At 39.0% G+C, this 25,649-nt stretch overlaps 1 protein-coding gene across 1 annotated transcript in view; it reads right to left on the bottom strand.

The window, feature by feature from the left end:
- Window positions 1-25,649, bottom strand: part of KAT6B (lysine acetyltransferase 6B) — a 183,228-nt gene that overhangs the window by 62,882 nt on the left and 94,697 nt on the right. Inside the window, 1 exon segment of the mRNA XM_032608381.1 lies at window positions 2,825-2,933. Coding sequence (XP_032464272.1) covers window positions 2,825-2,933 — 109 coding nt within the window.

The raw sequence follows: 25,649 nt of genomic DNA, 5'->3' as shown, positions 1-25,649 counted from the left end.
GTGTTAAAAGAGAAAATAAGAGATCATTTTTGAAAAGAGAAAACATAACACTACACTTATACACCCTGGAAAAGTAAGAAACTTCAGGGGGAAAAATATTTCAGTGACCTCCAAGTATAAAGGAAATCAAACCTCTCCTTTGGCAGGTCTTCCATCTGGGAAAGACGAAGGGAGATTGATTACATCAGAAAATCTAAGATCTACCTGTTTAGAATTACAAGCCTTTATACCCTGTGAAAGAGGCCTTGAAGTTATGATCTAGGAGATAATGATCTCTTATCAACTCAAGTAAGTGTATCACCAGAGGTAAGGAAATATATGAAGGGAACTTTTCTTTCCAGATTTAAGTATGTCTTTAATCTGTCTAGGTGCCCAGACAAATAGATACTCAAGAAATGAAACAGTTAAGGGTGTTTTTAAAGTACCACCTTAAAAATCACAAAGGGTAAACCCTAGACAAGAGAACACCACTAAGTTTATCAGGCAGTTACACAAAACAGTAATTCATTCAGAATGAGCCTCGTGGGAAAACCCAAAAGATAACTACAGAGTCAGAACTGACGAGTGAGGCACTACCTCGCCAGGATAAAACAAGGAGATTGCAGGAGTGAAATTTATTAACCTGAACATACAGATAATGTTTCCATGCCCTTTTGTCACTAGCTATGATACCATGGGCAGGTGAAAGAGTTTTAATGAATCTGTAAAGCCCATCAAAAAGACTGTCAGAAAGCATTTCTCAAGCAGAGTTTGAAATGTCTTATTTCCAAGGCTCTCTCCTCTTAGTCAGGTTCTGAGAGCTGCAGAACCACTCAGGGCCTATCAAGTTAAACCTTCACAGGAGGAGGAAGAATCATCACACAACAGTGCCATTCGTCAGTGTGAAACATTTCCTCTATCCAACCAACAAGCAGCTGTCATAAATGATAAGATTTTAAATTACTTGCAGCAATCAAGAAAAATATCAAACATGCCAAACAACAACAAAAATCCCACAACTGCTGACATTTATAACACACTTACCAGAGCTGTTGTAGACCGTATGTTAGGCTATTTACTTGTGTTCTCTCCTTTAACTTCCATACAACCCAAGAGGTAGGTGCCACCATTATCTCTACTTTTCTAATAAGGAAACTGAGGCTCAGAATGGTTAAGTAACTCATTCAAGGTAGAGGAGCTGTGGCTGCCTTTCTACTTTGCTCTTAACCACTATACTAAACTGACTTCCTAAATGAGAGTATGCTATTGTGTTTTGCAGATTTGTTGATGTTTTTAAAGAATTAACTGTAACCAGATAAATACTTGGTAATTAATTTTAAAATAACATTTTGGGGAGAAAAGTTTCAGTAGGCTGGGAGAAGAAAATTTAAAGATTAACACAGGATTAATTTTTAAAAACCCAGTAACTGCTACTCACTCTGTTGAGAGAGATACGTATAGAGATACACACACACACACACGTGTATGTGTGTGTGTGTATACATACATATAACCATATATATCTCACCTGGGCAACTTATCACCTGCTTAACAGGAAGGAAGATTGGCTGGTAAGACAAATTCTTTTAGTGTAAGCACAATTTGAGTTTTTGGGGATTTTTGCAGTACGCGGGCCTCTCACTGCTGTGGCCTCTCCCGCTGCAGAGCACAGGCTCCGGACGTACAGGCTCAGCGGCCATGGTTCACGGGCCCAGCCGCTCCGCGGCACATGAGATCTTCCCGGACCAGGGCACGAACCCGCGTCCCCTGCATCGGCAGGCGGACTCCCAACCACTGCGCCACCAGGGAAGCCCAATTTGAGTTTTCATTTCCATTATAAAAGTGGAGGTGCGGTCTTAAAATCCTATGCTGAGAAAAAGAGGTGACAGCAACCTTGAAAGCTCTTTGGGTATTGCAATTTGCCAACGGCCCAGTGTCCCTACCCAGAAATTCCTTGATTGCAACATCACCTTCTGCATAGACCACCCTTTTCCTTTCTTATCCTGGGCAATATAAATTTCTTTCATGCCTGATGACTTCTTGATTCTATCAATGTGGTTTCCAGAATACTGTCCATCCCTTTCCAGCTGTCACACAGAGCTGGGCTGTAATATTATATTTCACCAGTAGGTGTCAGGACCTGAAACACTATGCATTCCAACTGAAACGTCTTAAACTGAGACTTCAGGTTATAGAAAACTAGTGATTCTAGGTGCATTCAGCATGAAAGTTTAGAATTCTCTACCTTGCATTTACCTGCAATGTAGAATAGTCCAAGTTGAATTATTAATGCTGGTATGAAATCAAAGCTTAATTTAAAAGATGAATATATGGGCCTCCCTCGTGGCGCAGTGGTTAAGAATCTGCCTGCCAATGCAAGGGATATGGGTTCAAGCCCTGGTCCAGGAAGATCCCACATGCTGCGGAGCAACTAAGCCTGTGAGCCACGACTACTGAGCCTGCACTCTAGAGCCCTCAAGCCACAACTACTGAGCCCGTGTGCTCAGAGCCCATGCTCCACAAGAGAAGCCACTGCAATGAGAAGCTCACGTACCACAAAAAAACTAGAGAAAGACCCAACGCAGCCAGAAATAAATAAATAAATAAAATTTTAAAGCTTTTTAAAAGTTTTTTATTTATTTTATTTTATGACATATGGTTTATGTCAGTGTTAATATACTCACACTTCCCCCACTTCCCCCCCACCTGCATTTACTTTTTAAATTTAAAACTTACTCTATTATCAAATATTGCTTTAAATAACAAACTTTTTTTCGATAGAGAGAAATCGCATGTAGCTATAATGGGGAGTCATTGTACACACATACACAAAATACCAACTTACCACTACTGCCACAATCTGCACAGGAGAGGAGCTCTTCTGGTTTCTTTTCACGATTAGATTCTTTTGTCCCCAGACAGAAGCTGCATATTGGAATGGGATCGGCACGGGGCTACGAAAAAAATTAAAATGAAAAAATACTGTTAGTTTTCCATTTCAAAATTTAAAACAAAACATTAAAATCGAAAGCTTCTTACATATTTCTTTACCAAAGAAAAACTGCTGAAATAAGGTATTCATATCAACATTTTCTGCTAATAAAAAACCCCTCAAATTATTTGACACTGAAGTATTGCCAGAATAATGCATTTATGTGTAATGTATAAGACTCAGAAGTAATTTTCATTAAGCCAATGAAATCTAAAACCTTTATATATTACACTACCTTCCTGAAATGAACATTAAGAATTCATTTGAAGTCTCAATTGTTCCCGTAATCTATATGCCTACTATAAATTGATTCACCTATTCAGTATTACAGTCTATGAGTATCTTCTAGTCAGACCAGATTGTTTAATTAAACTTTATCAAATGTTTTAGTACAGGTTACTATTATGCATCAATTAAATATTTGACATAAAATACTGGTATGTTAAAAGGTGACATAGTAACAGCATTAGAACTAAGCGAGAACTTTAAAATTCTATGGGATCACTTGAGATGATCAAAAGACCATTAACAAGGCCTTTCTGGCACCAAGGTCTTCAAAAGTAAACCACACCATGCCACACAAAGGAGACACACTCTCAATCTCTGACATTCCCACTTTCAATAAAAGAAAGAACAAAACATTTGTCTAACCCCCAGCACCCCTTTAACTCTCACTACGGAAATCGCTTCTAACAATGTATAAATCTGCATACATTTTAGTGCCTCCATTGTTATTTATGAGTACCAGCAACACTAGTATTCCCATCCAAATGAAGAGTTGACTGTGTCTACAGATCTGGTCACATTATTTTGAACAGCCAAACTGTATGAAAACTAAAATTTTATTTCATATTCCAAGCTTCACACATGTTGTCTGCTAGCCATCTGAATGTAACTATAATGTATTTATATTTGAATCTCATGAATCAAAAATTTAGGGCAAGAAAGCTTAGTATAATCACAAATTTTTTTAATGTAAATTAAAAACAAGATTTTGCTAGGCCTAACTTTCTAAATATACATCAGCGTAAAATAAACCTCATTTGTTCAGCCACTCTGTTCCAAACGCCTGATACATTGCCTGATGCACAGCAGGCACTCAAAATGTATTTGCTAACTATATAAAAATATATTTGAATATAAATGAAAGAAACATATGCAGGTTTAAAAACACTTATCTCTAAAATAATATTTCAAATAGTAATAATGATTCCAACAAACGTTCAGTGTGACGTATCATCAAAAACCAGAATTCACCTTATGACCAAGCATTTGCAAAATTGTTCGTTATGACTGTTAATTTCATCTTACAATATAAGTGTTCATTATCTTGCCCTATTTTTCGGTTTAATTTGTTCTTTTAATATGCACAGGTTTCACTTTCTCAGGTAACTATGCAAATGCGTGTTTGTAGCCCCAGTTAAAAAGCAGAGTATAAAACACTGTATTAGAAAAACCAAAAAAGACAAGCTATAACAAACTGGTCACTGACTCCTACCACCATTTTTTAAATGCCAGATAATCAGCACTGCATAATTATGGATCCATAGTTATTACTCACAACTGCTCAACTGCAGCACCTTGGGAACACTTTTGTTCCTTTAAATAGGAATTAAAGGAACAATCTGGTTTTCAAGTGACAACATTCCCCTGATAGATTATAGCTAAAACCCAGTCCTTATACTAATGGGATTCCTGCTTTCATTTGATATAACAATGCTCAAGCCATTGCTGCCATCCTTGCACTGATAAATAATTTACAAAATGTCACATATCACTCATACAATGAAACAAATCCAAATCTGCAATCCCATTTTTCTTTCCCAGATGAATTTTTAGCTGTAAGAAAGACATGGCCATCAGCCAGCATTCATGCTCATTTTTCGTTTTTAACTAAAGGTAACACAAAGGACAAAGGTTGCTAGTAGTTCATGGCCAGAAAGACCGATGTCCCACACTCTGCTCAATAATAGAAAGCATAGATGATATCACTTCACGCCACACGCAAGCAAGCCCCACCATGCTGATGTATGCTCACAACCATTTATTTTAGGGGTAACTGTCTCACAATACTCTATAAAACCACTACATTATACAGAAATGTCTGCCCTGCTGAATTATTGATAATTCAAAGCACTTTTTGCTAACCTCAGTATAGCCGAGTCTAATTAACTTGAAAAAGCTGTCACTTGTATGAAATGAAACTTTTACAGTAATGCACGTAAATGGGTCACAGAATTATTATGATTCACTATTCTCGATCAGACTACACATAAACTGTTTCAAAAAAATAATCCCTGGTAATAGATTAAAATGGATTGCAGTCAGAAAGAGGTCTGAATCAATGACAACTCAATTCTATATAAATCCACTACTGACAAATCATATTTAAGAGGTCTGAAAATGGAACCAAACATCTCCCAGTTCTGAATTCCTTTCTTTAAAATTTCACACCACCACCTAACCTGTTGATCACATTTTCTTATCAACATGCCTGAATATTTCAGTCTGATCTTGAGAACGAACACTCACGGACAGGTTTAAACTCTGCAAACTGCTCGGGAAGCATTTCTTCCTCACCTCCCATGTGATGGTCCTGGGGCAGCTGCTAGGCTAGAGGCCACTCATACACTAGCTCATTTAATCATCTTAACAACCCTGCCAGGAATGTATATTATTATGCCCATTATAGGAAAGAAATTGAGGCCCCGAGAAGTGAGGTAACTTTTCTAAAGTTGCAGAGGTTCAAGTGTGGAGCTGGGATTCAAACACAAGTGTGTCTCCGGTAAAGCCCATTTCTTACCTCTACTACCTCCCCTCCTTATCTCTCAAGAAAAACCAATGTTTAAAAATTATTTTCCATCAGCAGTAATAACTCTAATGTGCTCATAATCTCTGTCATCCAATTTCTCCCATGACCAATGGCATACGTTTTGTAAACTATTAAAAAAGCAACCTTTAATATGCTATAGATTATTTATTGATTACAATGGGGAAATGGTACCTTTACAATGGAAAAGTCTGGTAGACAACCCCTTAACTGAGCAATCGAACCTATCAGCCATTATGGGATGCCTCCCAAGCGTGGCGCTGAAGGACTCAGCACTGCCTATGCAGTGTTCTTACTGGAAACATTTAGCCTCAATCTAATCATAAGGAGACAATCAGGCAAATCCAAATTTAGGGACATGCTGGCCTGGACTCTTCAAAAAATGTTGATGCCATGTAAGACCCAAAAAAGAGCAGAACCAATTTAGGCGATTAAAGTGGTGGGAAAACTAAATACAATTTGCAATCTTTGCCTGGATTTCGAATTTTTAAAAAATAACTCACGGCTGTAAAGAACACTATTTGGATAATTAGGGTAACATGCACTAAATAGCAGACAACACATAAACTAGACTGTGATTACATAAGAATTGTCTTAGGAGTTATGTGCTGAAATATTTTGGAGTAAAGTGTCATGATGTCTATAACTTGAGCACAAATGATGCAGGGGGAAAAACCTATGTGTATTACTAGTGTATGTGTGTGCAGAGAGGAAGAGAGAAAGCAAATGTGGCAAATGTTAACGGCTGGTAAATCTATATAAAGGTACTTGGATGTTCATGACATTATTCGTTCAATTGTCTAATTATTTGTTTCAATGTTTACAAGTTTCCAAGCAAAAAGCTGGGGGCACTTTCAAAAAAAAGATACAGAATGAGTTATTATATAGTTGGATTACAACATTTCTAAAGTAAAGTATCTCAATCCAATTACTGCTTCACAGGAAATACAGAGGACAGAGGAACATGTCAATCTACACAGCAGAGGGATGCAAGTACCAAAACTCTTGAAGACAAATGACCCAGTTTCTTCAACAAGTAAATTAAAAGGGTGAAAGAATGAGTGAGGCAGACAGAAACAGATATGGAAGAAGAACCAATAGATTAAGAGATTTAAAAGGCTTATCAGCCAATTACAACATATAGTCCTTATCTTGATTATGATTCAAATAAACTGTAAAACAAAACAAAATGACCTACTGAAGCAACTTGGAGCTGGTTGGCCGGGAAGAGACTGTTGGGAGGGGACAAGCAGGGTGTTTTCATCCAGGGGTAGGGGTTAGATTTGTTCTCCATGCCTCCATGCCCCAATGAGTCATCTTAGACTCCAACTTTCCAACAGAACTGTCCAGCAACGGAATGAATTTTTTTCTTGCTTCTTTATTTTACTTTTTACACTGTGGTAAAATGTGTGTGTGTACGTGTGTGTGTGTGTGTGTGTGTATATGCATGTGTGTGTATGTATGTATGTGTATATATAAATATATCATAAAATTCACCATGTTAATCATTTTTAAGTACACAGTTCAGTGGCGTTAAGTATGTTCACAATGTTGTACAACCACCCAAACTGATACTCTGTCCCCATTAAATACTAACTTCCCATTCCCCAAAGCCCCAGGCAACCGCCGTTCTGCTTTCTGCTCCATGAGTTTGAGTAATCTAGGTACCTCATATAAGTGAACTCACACAGTCTTTGTAATCAGAAGCCATGGAGATACTGCATGGACCCTATCAGGATGGTGAGGATGCCACGGTGGACAAAGGAGCCTCCCGTGAGTTGGGATCTGGGACCTTTTCAAAGGTCCTTTCCAGATCAAATAGTTTAATGGTTCCATGGCTGGATAATTTCTAAGGCCCTTCCCAATTCAGCTCTAATTTTTCATTGCTTCTATTATACTTTTTTTTAAAAGAGATTTTAAAAGTCTTCAGGACGCTTGATATCAAAATAAGACAGCCTTTTCTGAGGAAACATTCTTAAATCCAAGACAACAGATCTTTGATAAGTTTTATATTTGCATACGGTTACTTTTATTTCTACCCTGAAGGAAAAAAACATGCTTGTTAGTCTGAGAAACAGGAAAAAAAAGGAACAGAGGGAGGGAGGGAGGGAGGAAGGGAGGAAGTTCATGCACAGATCAGAGCCATGGGCATCCAGGCTCACATCCTCTTCCTGACAAAGACACCAAAAGGGGTTTTGCCTCCACGGTCTCCACTCACAATGATCAGAGACACAGCCCTCTCTTTCCATAATCCCTTAAGGATTCTTCTCCTGGAGTCATCTACAAAATTTCCTGAATCTACTTATAAAACATACCATTTTAGTAATTCCAAGTGTTGGAAACAATTCAGCATTTTTCATTCATATATTCACACTTGTATCATGGAAAGACCTGAATTTAAATTCTGTTCTCTGAGCCTTGGGTTCCCTCTTTTGTGAAAGGGCACAATAGCGTCCACCTTGTCTTGCTCCAGGGTTGCTAAAGTTCCCATGTGAGTGAGTGTGTGAAGCACTTTGTAAATTATAAGGTTCTATTCAAACATTGTTAACAATTATTGCAAAATTCACTCTGGCTATAAAAACAAACAGGGCAAACAAACAACTTCAAGTCCTTAATAAACATCAGTGCAAATAATTTGTTCTGGAGTTTAGAATTACTCTATAAAAGATGGATGTTGTGAGCCCCCATGAAAAGTATTCATCTTAGAGGATTTTTTTGTTTTTTGTTTTTAATGAATTAATCAGGGAGTACAGGAACAGCGTAGAAAATGCTCAACTGAGAGTCAAGAGGCCTGTAACTAATTTAATAAAAGGAAAACTTCAAAGGAAAAGAAAAGAAAAAGATGTCAAAGGAAGAAAAGCACAAACAAATATAAAATCTTAAACTAATAATACCACAAAAGCAAACAAAGATGAATATAAATCCTGTACACCCCAGTATCAAACAGTTCATCTTTGGAGAATGTTCTCTACACTTTAGCTCAGACAACTCAATTCAATAACTCCACAACAAGCTGTAGGGAAGGGCTGTTTTAAGACTCTGCTGTATTTATCTCTTTAATTTACACCCTCTTATCATTTCACACTGAAATTTGAAGTCGAGGTACTACTTTCCTTTACCAAAATGCTTTTCTCAAGTGTCTCACTTGTGCCGAACACAAACCCTGTGAAATAGGATTGGTGGCTCTTTCTGTCTCCGTGTCACAGGTAAGTTAAATGCCTCCCTACGGTCATAAAGCTATTAAGACAGAGGGAGCCCAGCCTGCTGACTCTAAGCTCTTAGCTGTTTCGCTTCCCATGGCTGCTCCCTCATTTCCTTTGGAGCTGGATTCACGTTATCACCTATCAGAAAGGCTATCCCTGACCACTCTCTCTAAAACTGCACTCCACCAGCACCTCTGGATCCTCCATGCCTTGCTTTATTTTTCTGCATAGCACTCACCACTATCTGACATATGATGTATCATTCATCTATTTTGTTTCACTTACTAAACATTAAGAGAGCAGAGATTAGTTGTTGTAGCTCCAGTCTCAAAGTACATTCATGGAATAAATGAATGAACAAATGAACAGACTGCTTTCAGGTTTGGAACTGGCTCCTCCGGTTCAACAGGTCCCAAAATACTGACTACTATTCTTTATTTTAATGTATATTTTTAATGACTACAATATGAAGCAACCATGGCAAGGTGGGTCCCATCACTGTCTAATCTGAATGCTTTTTTCCTACTCTGACCATTTATAATGAATGGCACTTATGTTTGGACATAATTGTACTTCCATGGGTCTAATCTGACAAGATAGAACCAAAATTTTAAAATCAGCTGGGAGGAAAATTGCCTCACCACTCCCACAAGTATTAACTATTGGGGCTCACTCACTAATAGCCACTATAGGTTGTATGCAAGATAGCTTTAGGGCCACGCCCAGCTGCCAGTACCTAACTGTGACCACCGCCCCCTTTGCCTCTCAAGAAATAACACAATAAAAATTTTAAAAAAGAAATCAAGAAAGATGAATACACTGCAGTGAGAGTAACAAAATTATAAAAAAGCATCTATCTGTTCAATCTATTTAACAAATATTTTATAAACTTTGGTGTTTTATTATTGGTAATGAATTATTTTCCAGACTGTACAACAGATAGCACTGGGACGACAGAGGTTGAAACTGTTCATGTTGTTTTAGGTAACATATTAACTTTTTTTTTTTTTTTTAGCCACCTCAACACTATACTTGACACTTATCTAATAAAGAGCTAGACTTCATTTCTTGCCACTTAACCCACTTATTGAACTGATATATGTCTGAACAGATGAAGCCCACTCCTAATTAGGATATGGATCATGCACACTCAGGATTTTCCTTTACAGCAATCTGCTTAAGCTGTGGTCTTGGGAAATATACTAACTCTAAAAGTAGAGTATATTCCTGTGATAATCTAAACCATTTTGTATTTTAAGAGCATTATCTTGTCCCCATCAGCATGTGCTGTAACAGTGGTCAGTGCAGCCATCCCTCTGCAGGTTTGGTGAGCAGCACGCCCTCACAGCAGTCCCGGGGCTACTTCAGATCCTTCAGGCGCAACAGAACTCTGTTCACAGCATGTCCACTGCCATTTTCTCTACACTCATGTACCCTTTTGCTTTATTCTAAGGCAATTCTTGCACTTCTGTCATGAATCTTGACCTGAATAGATGCCTAAATAATTTCTTCTGGAAGATAATTGGAGATATACTTATTACAAGACTTTTCATAGGCAACAATTTTACCATAATTTTCCTCTGGCCATATAGGTTTTATTGTATCACCTCCCCTGCTCATTATACTTCTCTGTGGGTGATTGGTTCTGTGAGGGAGCACTATATCATCCCCACTGGCTCTAAATTGAGTTTCTGTTATTACTCAGGGCAAAAGGATTTATTATCGCTAATGTATGGAGATCTTGAATGTGACTGCTGTATTTTACCTCCTTGTCACAGTCAAGGGAGTTTTCTGTATTTTAAGAGTGATAACGAGTAAATTAAATCTAATAAAAATATTTAAAAGCATCCCTACACATATCCATAAATACATCACTTCTTTTTTCATTTAAGGAATCACTTAGAAACAAAACCAATATCAAGGACCACATACGGATAAATTCCCACAATCAAAGGCTGATTCAGAAGTATAAAATTATAAAAAGCTTAGCCACAGAGGAATAAGAAGAGGAGAGGAGGGAAGACTTTCTAAGAACATCAGTCACAATAGTTATCAAATGCGTGGAGTTAACTGAAATGCTCACACTGTATCCTGTTGTCTAGAACTTGTTCTAATTAGGCAGGTGTGCCATTTATAAGAGTGCTGATTAAGGAAAGGAATTCTATTGGAAGGAAACAAATCTAATCCTGCACACTGCATTTAACAATAGCATCCCATTTGTTCTTTTTTTTTTGGGGGGGGGGGTGGTAAATAAATGAGGCCTACAAGTTGGTGGGGGGGGGGGGGGAGAAGGTAGGACAATGAAACAACTGCCTTCCCCAGGGTCTTTACTTTCATATCTGGGCAGAGACTTGGCTTTGAAGATTTCGTCTGAAAGTCTCTCCTACACCCCTACCATTAGAAACTGCAGATATTGCATTTATCTTCTTAAGGGGGATCAAAGTCTGATTCAACACCGCTGGAAATTCAACACATGGTTATAAGAAGTCAGCTTAGGATTTACAAATTATTCTCTTCAGCAAGTATGTCATAATATTAGCAATATAATATAAACCCTACCCTAGATTTTGAAAAATGGAATTTTAAAATCAATTCATATTCAAGTATCACAAATCTTTAATAGTTTCTTTTTTTTTTTTAATTTTTTTTTGCGGTACGCGGGCCTCTCACTGTTGTGGCCTCTCCCATTGTGGAGCACAGGCTCCGGACGCGCAGGCTCAGCGGCTCACGGGCCCAGCCGCTCCGCGGCATGTGGGATCTTCCCAGAGCAGGGCACGAACCCATGTCTCCTGCAACGGCAGGCGGACTCTCAACCACTGCGCCACCAGGGAAGCCCTAGACTTCTTTTTTAAGAGCAATTTTAAGTTAACAGGAAAACTGAGAGGAAGGTACAGAAATTTCCCACATGCCCCCGCCCCCACAGGTGCACAGCCTCCCTCATTAACAACATTCCCCCACCAGACTCATACATTTGTTACAACTGATGACCCTACACTGACACATCATTATCACCCAAAGTCCACCCAAAGATTACATTAGGGTTCCCTCTTTGTGTTGTACATTCTATGGGTTTGGACAAATTTATGATGACATGTATCTACCACTGTAGTATCATACAGAGTATTTTACTGCCCCCCAAAATCCTTGCGCTCTGCCTATTCGTCTCTCCTTCCCTCCTCTAATCCCTGTTAACCGCTAATCTTTTTTTACTGTATCCATAGTTTTGCTCTTTCCAGAGTGTCATATTTAGTTGGAATCATACAGCGGCTTGCTCAGTTGCCCCAAGGCATCCGTTTTAATCTAGATGGTGCCTACATACAACTCCACCTAGGCATGATGTGAACATAAACATTCTCATTACCAGTTCAACCAAGAGAAACCTGAATTAACTGCTCAGAGACACAGGCAACTGAATTGATTGTAATTAGATACAAACAGGGAAGTAGAATGAAAAGATGAGGCATAGGTAGATGGATATTAACAAGCTAGAAAAGTCACATGGTAGTCACTTTCTCAATACGATTACCATCACCACCACCATTCCCTCCAACAATGTCCTGTCTTCACAGAGATTTACATGGCAGTTGAGATGCTAGGCACTATTCAACAAGTTACTAATATTTACTCAGCACCCAAGTATGCCAATAGAATACAACTGGTACTCCAATCGCTTGTCCTCACAGAACCAATAAAAGTAGCGTGATTCCATTATCACACTTAATTTGCGATTGCCCGGTGGGCACATTAAACCCACTGGTGGGTAGAATTTCCATGCCCCTGGCTTTTCTGCTTTTGTTTTCTTCACTTTCAGAGTACCTTTGACCCTTTCAATTACAGTAGTCCTAAGAAGTAGGAAAGGAGGATGGTAATTACTACCTGAATGTCAAGAGCTCTGACCTTGTTTTTTGGACTCTGCCCTAAACCTCTTTGTGGTGGAGATTCTAGATCCACTAATGCTTTAGGCCAGGCACCAACCCAGCCCTTACAGGTATATTATCAGTGAAAGTCTGCTCTCTGGTCCTTTAGCATCACTGCAGGCTATGTAGGGAGGGCACAAAACATAAACCCCTCCCCTGTCAATGCAAACTACGGCAAGGCCAGGAAGAGAAACACCAGAGTGACAGGCTTTACCCCAGGGCAAGGATTTTTAAGCTCGATTCCCTATAACTTCAAGAGTCTACAGAAACCTACTAAAGGGTATACAGTAGGTTGAAGAAAGCTCTTTATTTTTCTGAAATCAAATTTTTTTTGCATATTTTAAGTCAAAGCTTAGTACACTATGAGCTCTTTGAAGGAGATCCTTGTTTGCTTTATCTTAACAAGAACTATACACACTGTAGCTATTTGATATTTATTGAATATATAAATGTAACATTATTTCTCATACATGGTTCTTTCTCATTTTCTAAATTACATTCTTATTTTAGTATATAAATGGTAAATAAAGAAATAATAATAAAACAGCACATTATATGAGGAAAAATAAACACTTTAAATGTTTGTCCATTTAGAACCTTCATATCACATTCACCCACTTACATTTTTTAAACTGTAAGATACACATAACATAAAATGTACCATTTTAACTGTTTTTAAATGTATGGTTCAATGTAAAGTATATTCGCAACATTGTACAACTAAGTTTAGATATATTTTTATATACAATGATACAGTTCAGAGAGTTCTGAAAACACCCCTTCACTCATGTAACCCATATTGCTATCAAGATATAGAGCACTCCATAACCCCAGAAAGTTCTCTCCTGTTCCTTCCCAGTCAACCCCTTCCCAAGCAACCACTATTCTTTTTTTTTTTTTTTTGCGGTACGCGGGCCTCTCACTGTTTTGGCCTCTCCCGTTGCGGAGCACAGGCTCCAGACGCGCGGGCTCAGCGGCCATGGCTCATCGGCCTAGCCGCTCCGCGGCATGTGGGATCCTCCCGAACCAGGGCACAAACCCGTGTTCCCTGCATTGGCAGGCAGACTCTTAACCACTGCGCAACCAGGGAAGCCCCCTCAACCACTATACTTGATTTCTACCTCCACAGTTTGGATTGGCCTGTCCTAAAACTTCATATGAATGGAAGCTGACACTGAGTTCTTTTGTGTAGGGTTTCTTTTACTCACCGTATTATCATATTCATTCATACTGTTGCATATATCAGCAATTCATTTCTTTTTATTACTGAGTAGTATTTTATTGTAAAATATACAAAAATTTACTTATTTTCTCTATAGTTGATCAACATTTAAGTCTTCTTCAGTTTAGAGCTAAAATGAATAAAACTGTTCTAAACATTCTTGTTTAAGTATTTTTGTGGATAGGTGTTTTCATCTCTTTTGAGTAAATACCTAGGAGTGGAAATGCAGGGTCATAAGGTAGGTAGATGGTTAATTTTATTATTAGAAACCTCTAGTTTGAATAATTAAGAAAAACGCTAATTAGCAATACCAGGAAGTAAGCAGGGGATACTACTACAAATCTTGAAGACATTAAAATGATGGGAAATATTATGAACAGCTTTATGCCAATAAATTAGACAACTTAGTAAAATGGACTTCGCTGATAGACTAAACCAACAAAACTAACACCAGAAGAAATAGAAAATGTGAATAACTTTAAATCCATTAAAGAAAATGATTCATAACTTAAAACCTCCACACAACAAACCCCAGCTTTGCTGGTGAATTCTTTCAAAGATTAAGAAGACTACGATACCAATCTTTTTTTTTTTTCCGATACCAATCTTAAATGATCAACTTCAAAAAACAAAGGAAGAAATATTTCTCTGCTCATTTTATGAGGCCAGCATAATTCCGATATCAAAATCGGATAAAAGCATTACAAAAAAAGTAAGTTAAAAGAACAACCAATACCCCACATGAACATAAACCCTCATTTGTTTTTCTTCTTCTTTTTTTTTTTGTTTTTCTTCTTCTTAAATCTTACTTTTAAAAAAAAAACTTGGGCTTCCCTGGTGGCGCAGTGGTTGAGAGTCCGCCTGCCGATGCAGGCGACACGGGTTCGTGCCCCGGTCCGGGAAGATCCCACATGCCGTGGAGTGGCTGGGCCCGTGAGCCGTGGCCGCTGAGCCTGCGCATCCGGAGCCTGTGCTCCGCAACGGGAGAGGCCACAACAGTGACAGGCCCGCATACCGCAAAAAAAAAAAAAAATAAACAAAAAAACAAACAAACAAACAAAAAAAAAAAAAAAAATTTACTGAGGTGCAATTTACAATAATAATATGTACCCTTTTAAAGTTTGGACAAATATACATATCCGCATAATTATCACAACAATTAAGAAACAGAACCCTCAAAAAGTTCCCTCAAGCCCTTTTGCAGTTCCATTTCCTTTGCAGACCGGGCAACTATTGATCGGCTTTCTATCATTGCAGATTATTTTGCCTGCTCTAGAATTTCACATATGAAATCACACAGTATGTACTCTTTTGTGACTTCCTTATGCTTAGCATGTTTGTGAGATTCATCCATGGTGTTGCATGTATAAACAGTTTATTCTTTTTTTTTTTTTTTTTTTTTTTTTTGCAGTACACGGGCCTCTCACCGCTGCGGCCTCCCCCGTCGCGGAGCACAGGCTCCGGACGCGCAGGCTCAGCGGCCATGGCCCACGGGCCCAGCCGCTCCGCAGCATGCGGGATCCTCCCGGTCCGGGGCACGAACCCGTGTCCCCTGTATCGGCAGGTGGACTCCCAACCACTGCACCACCAGGGAAGCCCAGTTTATTCTTTTTAATGCTACATAGTATCTCATTATATCAATATACCCAAATTCATTTATCCATGCACCTGCTGATGGACATCTGTGCTATTTACAGTTTTCAGCTGTATGAATAAAGCTAATACGAATATTTGTGTTAAAGTCTTTTTGTATACATGTTTTCATTTCTCTTTGGTAAATACCTAGGAGTGGAACTGCTGGGTCATATGTTAAGCATATGTTTAACTTTATAAGAAACTGTCAGAGTGGGGACTTCCCTGGTGGCACAATGGTTAAGAATTCACCTGCCATTGCAGGGGACACAGGTTTGATCCCTGGTCTGGGAGGATCCCACGAGCCGCAGAGCAACTAAGCCCGCGTGCCACAACTGCTGAGCCTGCGCTCTAGAGCTCAGGAGCCACAACTGCTGAGCCTGTGTGCCACAACTACTGAAGCCCACACGCCTAGAGCCAGTGCTCCACAACAGGAGAGGCCACCATAATGAGAAGCACGTGCACCGCAACGAAGACCCAACGCAGCCAAACATAAATTAAAAAAAAAATAAATTCATTAAAAAGAAAAAGAAACTGTCAGAGTGGTTTCTCAAGTGATTATACCATTTAACACTCCTGGTTGCACTTGGTTTTGCCAGTCTTTTTAATTTTAACCATTCTAGAAAGTGTGTAGGAGTATCTCATATATCCTTGATGGCTAGTGACGTTGCCTGTTTTCATGTGCTCAGTGGCCATTCATATATCTTCTTTTGTACAGTTTCTGTTAGGCTCTTCTGCCTGTCATCATGGTCTAATGCAATACATTGCCAAACCCTCTTCCAATGAAAAACCTTTGGCCCCAGCTATTGAAAATGCTACCAGCAGGCAGTTTTCAGTTGTCACTCCCTTCAGGGATTGCTTCAGTTGTAGAGTCATGTCACCCAAGGACATGCCCCTTCCAGCAGTGGCCCACATACAAGTGGTAGAGGTCCTCATCTCTGAGTGATACAGAAATATAAAGGCTTGGTCATCTTGGCCCAACTCTTGTACCAACTCTGTCCCAACTCTGAAGGACCAATCTAGCTCTAGAGCTACATATAAAGTCAGCCAAGGCTGTTATTGAGCTGCATCACTGCTCAACCCCTTCCTCTGCCCAATAATGCTTCATTGCCATTCCTTCCACAAGAGTTGATACTCCTAAGGGCTTCCCTTAGTAAATACTCCACCATAAAACTTTATCTCAGTGCCTGCTTCCTAATGAACACAAACTATAACACCTATTTTTTAAATTGGGTTGCTTGTCTTACTGAGTTGCAAGACCTTCATATGTATATGTTCTAGCTACAAGTCCTTTGTATACATATATACATAACATATAAAATATATGTACTGTGGGACATCTCTGGTGGCCCAGTGGTTGAGAATCCGCCTGCCAATGCAGGGGACACGGGTTCGATCTCTGGTCTGGGAAGATCCCACATGCCGTGGAGCAACTAAGCCGGTGTGCCGCAACTACTGAGCCTGTGCTCTAGAGCCCGCGAGCCACAACTACTGAGCCCGTGTGCCACAACTACTGAAGCCCGCGCGCCTAGAGCCCATGCTCCACAATGAGAGAAGCCACCGCAGTGAGAAGCCTGCACCACAAAGAAGAGTAGCCCCCGTTAGCTGCAACTAGAGGAAGCCCGTGCGTAGCAACAAAGACCCAACACAGCCAAAAATAAATAAATGTATTAAATATATATATATATATATATATATATATATATATATATGTACTGTGAATATTTTCTCTCATTCTGTGGCTTGTCTCTTCATTTTCCTAATAATTTCTTTTGAGAAACACCAGTTTTTAATTTTTATGAGGTCCCATTTACTTATTTTTCTACTTTTTATGTCCAATCTAAGAAATCTTTGTGTATTCCAAAGTTGCAAAGGCTTTATCCTATATTTTCTTTTAGTTTCCTGGTTTTAGTTTATAAATTAAGTTCATGATGCATTTTTAGTTAATTTTTATGTACGGAATGAGGTATGGGTCAAGATTCACTTTTTTTCCATATGCATATCCAGTTATTCCAGGACAATTAGCTGAGATTTTCTTCTTCCCGTTGAATTAGTCCTTCAACTTCGGTCTTCCTTCTCAAAATTTGTTTTAGCTATTCTAGATCCTTTGTATTACCATATCAATTTTTTAATCAGTTTGTCAATTTCTAGAACAAAGCCTGCTGGGATCTTTATTGTGACTGTATTGACTGTATAGATCAGTCTGGGGAGTGTTGACTTGGTAACATTATTGAGTCTTCCAACCCATGAAATGTACATTTCTCCATTTACTTAGGTCTTCTTTACTTTCTTTCAGTAACAGTTATAGTTTTCAGGGTACATATTTTGCTAAATTCATCCCTATATATTTCATACTGTTTGATGCTATTGTAAATGGTATTCAATTTCTGAATGTTCGCTGCTACTATAGAAAATACAATTGTGTTACCTCCTTCCTTCTGAAAGAATTTATCTAACAGTTGTATTTGTTATATGTTTGAGACTTCACCATTAAAGTTGTGTGTTGTCTGAGCCTAGAGTTTTCTTTGTACCACAGTTTTAAATTTTGAACTCAATTTCAATAGATATAGAGCTATTCAGAATTTCTATTTTGAATGTATGTGTCAGCTGTGGTGATCTGGGCATTCAAGGAATTTTCCCATTTCATCTAAACTGCCCAATTTATTGGCATAAAATTGCCCATAATATTCCCTTATTATTCTTTTTATGTCTTCAGTGATATGCTCGCTCCCATGCCTATTACTGGTAATTTGTGTTTTCCCTTTATTTTTTCATTGGCCTACCTAGAGATTTCTGAATTTTATTGATGTTTTCAAAGAATCAGCTTTTGATTTCCCCTATTTACTTTCGATGTTCTTTATATGAGGAAAAATGTTGATTCTTATGCGGAAACCTGATTTGTTATTATCACTATCATTATCATTTTTATTCTAATACAACAGCTAGAGCCATGTGGTTATTCAAAATGCCATTCCCTCTTCTTTGGCTGTAGAGCAGAGGGTCCACGCATTCTACTCTGGTGCATCAACTCCTGGGAGGCTGGAGCAGGGAGGAGGTAACAGCTGGTGCCTTAGTGGAAGAGGAACCCTACCGAGAACTGCTCTCTAGACAGTGGTCCTTAAACAGGTATGAACATTAGGATGTACACGCCTAAGCAACATGCATGGATTTTGATTAAATAGGTCTGCAGCTGACTTAGGCATCTTGATTTTTTTTAAAAGCTTCGAGGAGGTTCTGGTGGTACCCCAGGTTGAGAATCACAGCTCTGAATGATTAGGACATCAGGCAGTTTATGCTCAGCAGAGTCTGAGAAGCACAAGAGTAAATACAGAGCTGAGAGGCTACTGAGAATTTGTTGCCTACTCCTAAAAACTGTGGGTCTGAGGGCCCCAGAGACATAATAAGTTTATGTCACATGAACATGCTTTAAAGGTAGGGGGAAATATACACATGCATCTAAAACATGGCTTAAATTTCTTCAATACAAGGGCTATTTTGTTGATTTTTAAAGTTACGTGTGTGTGTGTTTTAATTCAAATAGCACAAAGATATACAGAATGGAAAAGAGGTTTCCCTCCTATAGTTAATCCCTGGACACGCAAATTCCCTTTCAAAAAAGGTTCACTTCCATCTCAAAAAAAATTAAAAGTTGAGGTGTACTAAACCAGTTTTATTCTAATAGATATTGAGGTTAATACCATTCTTTTGCTTCTACGGAAATGTACACATGTGCATTTGCATGTGCAAATACACCTGCAAAATAAATGCCTAGCTGTGAGATTGCTGGGTCACAGAACATAGGCATTTTTAACTGCATGAGGCTGTGTCACTCTATACTCCTAACATGTTTTATCAAATTTTTTCCTTGCCAATTTAACAGTTGAAAACCATACCATTTTTAAACTTAAATTTGTGTTTCAAATTAACTTTTAAAAACTGGATTCAAAGGTCATATTTTAAATTAAAAACTAGTAATTTTCTTTATCCCCTAGTATGTGATAATACAAATAAAGCTGTGCCTCCACAACCATCCATAGTTCAAGGTTAATCAAAGACCAGTGTTCTTATACATCCTCACAACCCCTTCATTGGAGTAAACAAACCAAACAAAGTGGAAGCACTAGCCAAGGGACAGTGAGGAAAGTAAATGAAACTCTACTCTCCCATCCACTGATCTTTTAGGATCAGCACATTAAGAACATCATCTTCGCATCAAAAAGCTAAATGGGGCTTCCCTGGTGGCGCAGTGGTTGAGAGTCCGCCTGCCAATGCAGGGGACGCGGGTTCGTGCCCCGGTCCGGGAAGATCCCACATGCCGCGGAGCGGCTGGGCCCGTGAGCCATGGCCGCTGGGCCTGCGCGTCCGGAGCCTGTGCTCCGCGGCGGGAGAGGCCACAGCATTGAGAGGCCCGCGTAACGCAAAAAAAAAAAAAAAAAAAAAGCTAAATGAAGCATGATTATAAGAGGACTGCACTATGTACGTGTGTGCTTAAGAAAATAAGGGGTGCATACTAATTTTTGAGACCAAGTTAAAAGGAAACTTTGCAAGGTAAGTTTGACAGATCACTGGAACTTACAGAGCCACAGAAATTTGCTAGCAGCCCATAAAATTTCAGTACTTCTTTCCACAGTCCGTGTTACAACAAAGAACAATCTGAAATCAGTGAGCACAGACCCACCTATAGAATTACAGTAACAGTACTGTCAGGCATAGTTTTTCTTCCTCCCTCCTTCCTTTTATCTTCCCTTCTTGCTAATTAACTGCCTGTCTGTTTTGAGGGCCTGGCTCACTCACGTGATACTGCTTGGTGGTCCACTGCTTGGTGGTCCACTGCCGGTAGTCATCTCTAAGTTATTCAGATGATTTTGAGTATAGGGGAGGGGCCAGGAAATGATAGAGATAAATACTTCTCAAACTTTAATATACAAACAAAACATCTGGAGATCTTGTTAAAATGCAGGTTCTGGTTCAGTAATGCTGGAATGGGGCCAGAGATTCTGCATTTCTAAGAAGCTCCCCCATGATACTAATGCTGATCTGTGGTCCACACCTTTGAGCAATAAGAATATAGATACTTTAAAAAAGTAACCCCCAGGGCTCCCCTGGTGGCGCAGTGGTTGAGAGTCCACCTGCCGATGCAGGGGACGCAGGTTCGTGCCCCGGTCCGGGAAGATCCCACATGCCACGGAGCGGCTGGGCCCGTGAGCCATGGCCACTGAGCCTGCGCGTCCGGAACCTGTGCTCCGCAGCGGGAGAGGCCACACCAGTGAGAGGCCCGCGTACCGCAAAAAAAAAAAAAAAAAAATTAACCCCCAAATTACTCATATTCAACTCTGGGATGTGTTTTACCATTTCAATATAAGGATTCACTGAAGAGCAGAACCCTGGAGTTAATGCCCTGCCGAAGGAACTATTTTATTAGTCACAGTAATGCAGTAGTTGGTGTGGTAGCAGTTGTAGTAGCAGCAGCAGCAGGAGTAACAGTAATTAGCAGCAGCAAATATTTGAAAAGCACTAAGAACAGATATTCAGGTTAGCACTTAATCAATCATTAAAATGCCAGAAGGTAGGTACTATTATCTCCACACTACACATGAGAAAACAGAAGTTAACTTTCCCCAAACAGTTAGGCTCCAGGACCACTGCAGTACCTCTCTGGTTATCAAGTTCACGATCACTGTGTTGTTAGTAATGAATGTCATCATTTCTCAAGCTGACACGTGGGAAGGGGCAATTGTTTAAAGGCCTTATTTTCTAGCTCCTGTAAAGTCCAGCTTAGATAAATAAATAGATCATTGTAACTGATCAGTCTGGGTCAAGGTCAGGTAGAATTTAAACCTATTATTTGACACTACAGACAATCTACTTTGGATAATCAAGAGTGGCTGTGAGTTCAGAGGCCCCAGAGATGATAATGTTGTTGTTTTAAATCTTCTGGCTTTATTTGTTAACTAAGGTGTGACAGAGTGGAATGGCTTGCTTTAGAAGTTATCCAAAGACTAACACTGGTTACAATATGAATTCCAGCATATTTGGCTTCGAAGCTACATTTTACGCTTCCTAAAAAGAGATCAAGCTAAATATACAGTTCTCAGTCAAAAAGCCCTGTAGAGTAACCTGATCTGAGCAGGGGCACTTTAACTCACTGCCAAATAGAAAAGCATGATCGCCTTATTCCACACACACAAATACCATTCTAGGAGAGGCCAATTAATCATGAATATAACTTTTCAGACATTACATAATTTCACATAGACTTGCTTCTAATGCCTGCCAAGGAAAACAGCAATTTGTATCACCAGGAATAAATCTACATTTGAAAAGAAATGAAAGTTACAAATATGAAACAGTGTAACTCTGGTCACCTCTTTCATGCCACCCTTCCTCATAAGTTCTCTAATTATTTTATTTTATAAAACTGGCATTAATAAAACAACCAAAAATGATGTAAGCTGTAAAATTACATAAATAAATGAAAATAGGGAAATCCAAGTAATTTTTATATCTACAAGAGTAGCAACCTCTAAGATATGATAAATAGCAATGCACACACACACACACACACACACACATATATATATAAAATAAAGTCATATGCACACTGCATACTTCTGAGTCCTTCAATATTACACAAAAACACTGGTATATTAAATCATTTATTATAATTTTTAAGAGATTCAATTTTCATATCTAAAATTATTTGTTTTCTACATAAATGTTTCACTGATATAACCCTGGTCAATCAGGAATAAGTGATTAATTTGAAAGCAATCCAATGATATCTACAGTCAACATTTTCAAATATAAATAATGAACATAAGCCTGGTAAGTATTCTATTTAGAAAATATACCCATCAGCCCAGGATTACCTTCAGTACGTTTATAAAATTCCTTAACAGAATATTTATAAGCAACAAAACTAGGAAAACAAAAGCAATTAATTATCCTCTTATTAAATAATGGCTGTACTGAAGAATATCAGACTTTAAAGGGGGATGCATAAACTCGTGACAGACTTATCTGAATAGTTCCCTTCTACAGTCATTTTTAAAAAGAATGCTCTCCTTCACACTATCCTTTTTTAAAAAATTAATTTCTCCTTCATTTACTTAAGGTTGGGTGGACTAGCTCCTGCTTTTGAAACTTCCCTAAGGAAAACCTGACACCCTAATCATTGTCACTCAAAAGCAAGCCAAGTACCCATACATGCATCTGAGGCTCTGGTGCTTTTAAACAAAGACCAAACCACTAATGCCAGACCTTTAGTAGATGTGCAGAAACAAATGGTACAGTGTACTTCCCCACCTCTGTTGAAACCCTTGCCTAGCCAGCCAAGACTTTGTTCTTTATGTGTTTTTCATTTTAAAATAAGTATTTTTCACTTTCTAAAAAAGAAATGATATTCTGAATGTTTCCCCAAAACTATGTAACTATGTATGTGAATGTAGATGTGTGCGCACATATGTATACATGTATGTATATGTGTGTATGTACGTGTATATGTGTGTAGATATAGATATGGGCATATTAAATAGGGGTGTGTTCTTCATTCTCTCCCCCAGTTAAAAATAATAATAATAACAGCTAATATTTATTGCATGTGACCATGTGCCAGATACTGTATGAGGTGCTTAAATTATTTCAACAATCTCAGCGAGGTGTTCTTATTGTTCCAGTCTTATTAAGGAGGAAACTGCGGCACAGAAAGGTTAAATAATGGGCCCAAAGGAGCACAGCTGCCACTTGCAGAGATCAGATTCCACGTCAGGCAGCTGACCTCAGAACCTGCTTTCTTCACCCCCGTGTAAGCCTCTAAATTAGGAACAGTAACCAGAGCAGGAATGGGATACACACATAAGTCAAGGGCAAGGGTCATTTTGGAATTAGGAAGCAGAGGTGAGTTTATAACGGGTGTAGATATGAGAGGAAGAAGCCACAGGAGGTTTTTTATTGTCAGAGTGGATGAAGAGGAGACCATCAGCAATTCTCTACTTAATTCAAAATGACTTTTACAGAAGATTGGCTTTCAGGAGTTATTTAGAACAGAAGAAAAAAGCACAGTTTGTTGAGAAGAGAATCTAAGAAAATGACAGTGCTTGGGAGACAGCTCAGAAGACTGATGTAATGAGTTCACAAGGAAGGTGCTACCTAGAGGAACGGAGCCGAATGGAGAGAGAGAAGGCTGGGACCTGAGCAGCAGATGAGGGAAATGAGATAATCCAGAGCCTGCTGGAGGCTGGCTTTGATGCATGAGGCAAACAGCCAGAGGAGATGCAAAGGAAATGAGAAGCCCCTGTAAAGATTTAAGGAAGGGGTTGGCATGGTCAGGAAGTCCACCTGGCAGGAGGTAACAGCCCATTCTAGGAACTTGGAAGAGGAGGCAAGGAGAGGAGAATGACAGGCCTAGAAGCTACTGAGTTCAGTGGATTTCATAAAGACGTGTTATTCTGAACAAGTCTGTATGTTGAGGAAGAAAAGTCAGCCAGAAATTGCTCTAAATTTAATAAAGTCTTCAGAAAAAGTTGCCACGGCAGAAAACTTCCTAGTGACTCTGCCAATACAGCTAATTGCTTAGCAATTACTGGCCATGAGCATCACGGAAATTGTAGACATTTTTAAACCCTTACACTGTGAGGACCTATGTCTCAAAGCCCTTGAAATTTTTATCAGTATTTGGGTGTGCTCTGAGCCAAGTTCTCTACCCATGTCACCAGAAAAAAAGATGATAATTTTCCAGAGAAAACTGTTATGTTGTCTCCTCCATTGGGCCAGAGTCATCCTCAGCTAAGATGTACATGTGAATAATTTATATTCACCTGGAATGGTTAACATACGAGCATGCTGTTCCAAAGGTACAGTTGGTTTTCTTAACAGTCCAGATCACAGAAATTCCTCATGGTCCTTCTCATTTAGTTAAAGGGATAAAATACAAATATTTATGGGAGAAAAACAACTTTTGTAGCTTATTGATTTAGCTTTAGGAGTATTTCACAACTGAGTCCTTTTTAACAACATACAACCAGGGACATAGGTCTAATCAATACTGAACATCTACCTTGCAGTTGGGGCTTATGAATTAATCAGCATCTACTCTAACTCAAACCATCAGACAAAAATCAACAGTGACCTACATTTTTTTGAACACTGTAGAACCACCTACACAATGTTATCATTTACAATAATGACAACAATCTTGAACCCTGACCACAAACACCAAAACTAGTGTCTCTGCTCATGAGTTATTTATTTCTAGGTTATCTCTTTTTCCAGGGGACTAACAGCAGGAATTCAGGTTGTCACATGCAACACTTCCTATATACATTAGCCGCATCATGTTAACACTACTAACCAAAAGCTGGGAAAGAGCACCTGATGACCCCAAGGCCACACAGCAAACTTAGGCAGTATGGGGAATCTGGCTCTCTCCACTCAATTCAATGGTCTATTGTTAGGCCAAGTAACCTGTTTCCCGATTAGCATACGAAACAATAGAGGATAAAATATTGTGTAAGCAGAAAGTCTTTCCTGGTGAGCTGCAAATTATCTAAAGAAGGTTTTATTTCTAATTACGGTCATATAATTACAGACACTTTAAGGAGAAGAGCCTGTTTGTTCTGCCTGGTGTGAGCAACTCACTGATTTAGGCTCTCTTGAAGCCAGCAGCCAAGTGGCAGTGGCACAGACCCAGGAGTTCCTGGAGGAGAACAGATGGACAGCTATCCTAAAAAAAAAGAGCTCCCCAATGTCGCCCAGCAATAAGACGTGAGAGCTTGATAACTCTACCATCCCCATTCAGGTGTTACATGTATAAAATGAAAGAGTTCACCGTTAAGTAGATATTTTTCTCATTGGGTAGCAGAGAGTACCATGCTTG

The sequence above is a fragment of the Phocoena sinus genome, chromosome 16 (genome assembly GCF_008692025.1).
Source record: "Phocoena sinus isolate mPhoSin1 chromosome 16, mPhoSin1.pri, whole genome shotgun sequence".
NCBI classification, from domain to species: Eukaryota; Metazoa; Chordata; class Mammalia; order Artiodactyla; family Phocoenidae; genus Phocoena; species Phocoena sinus.
The sequence above is the reverse complement of the archived record's forward strand: the minus strand, read 5'-3'. Positions and strand labels throughout refer to the sequence as shown.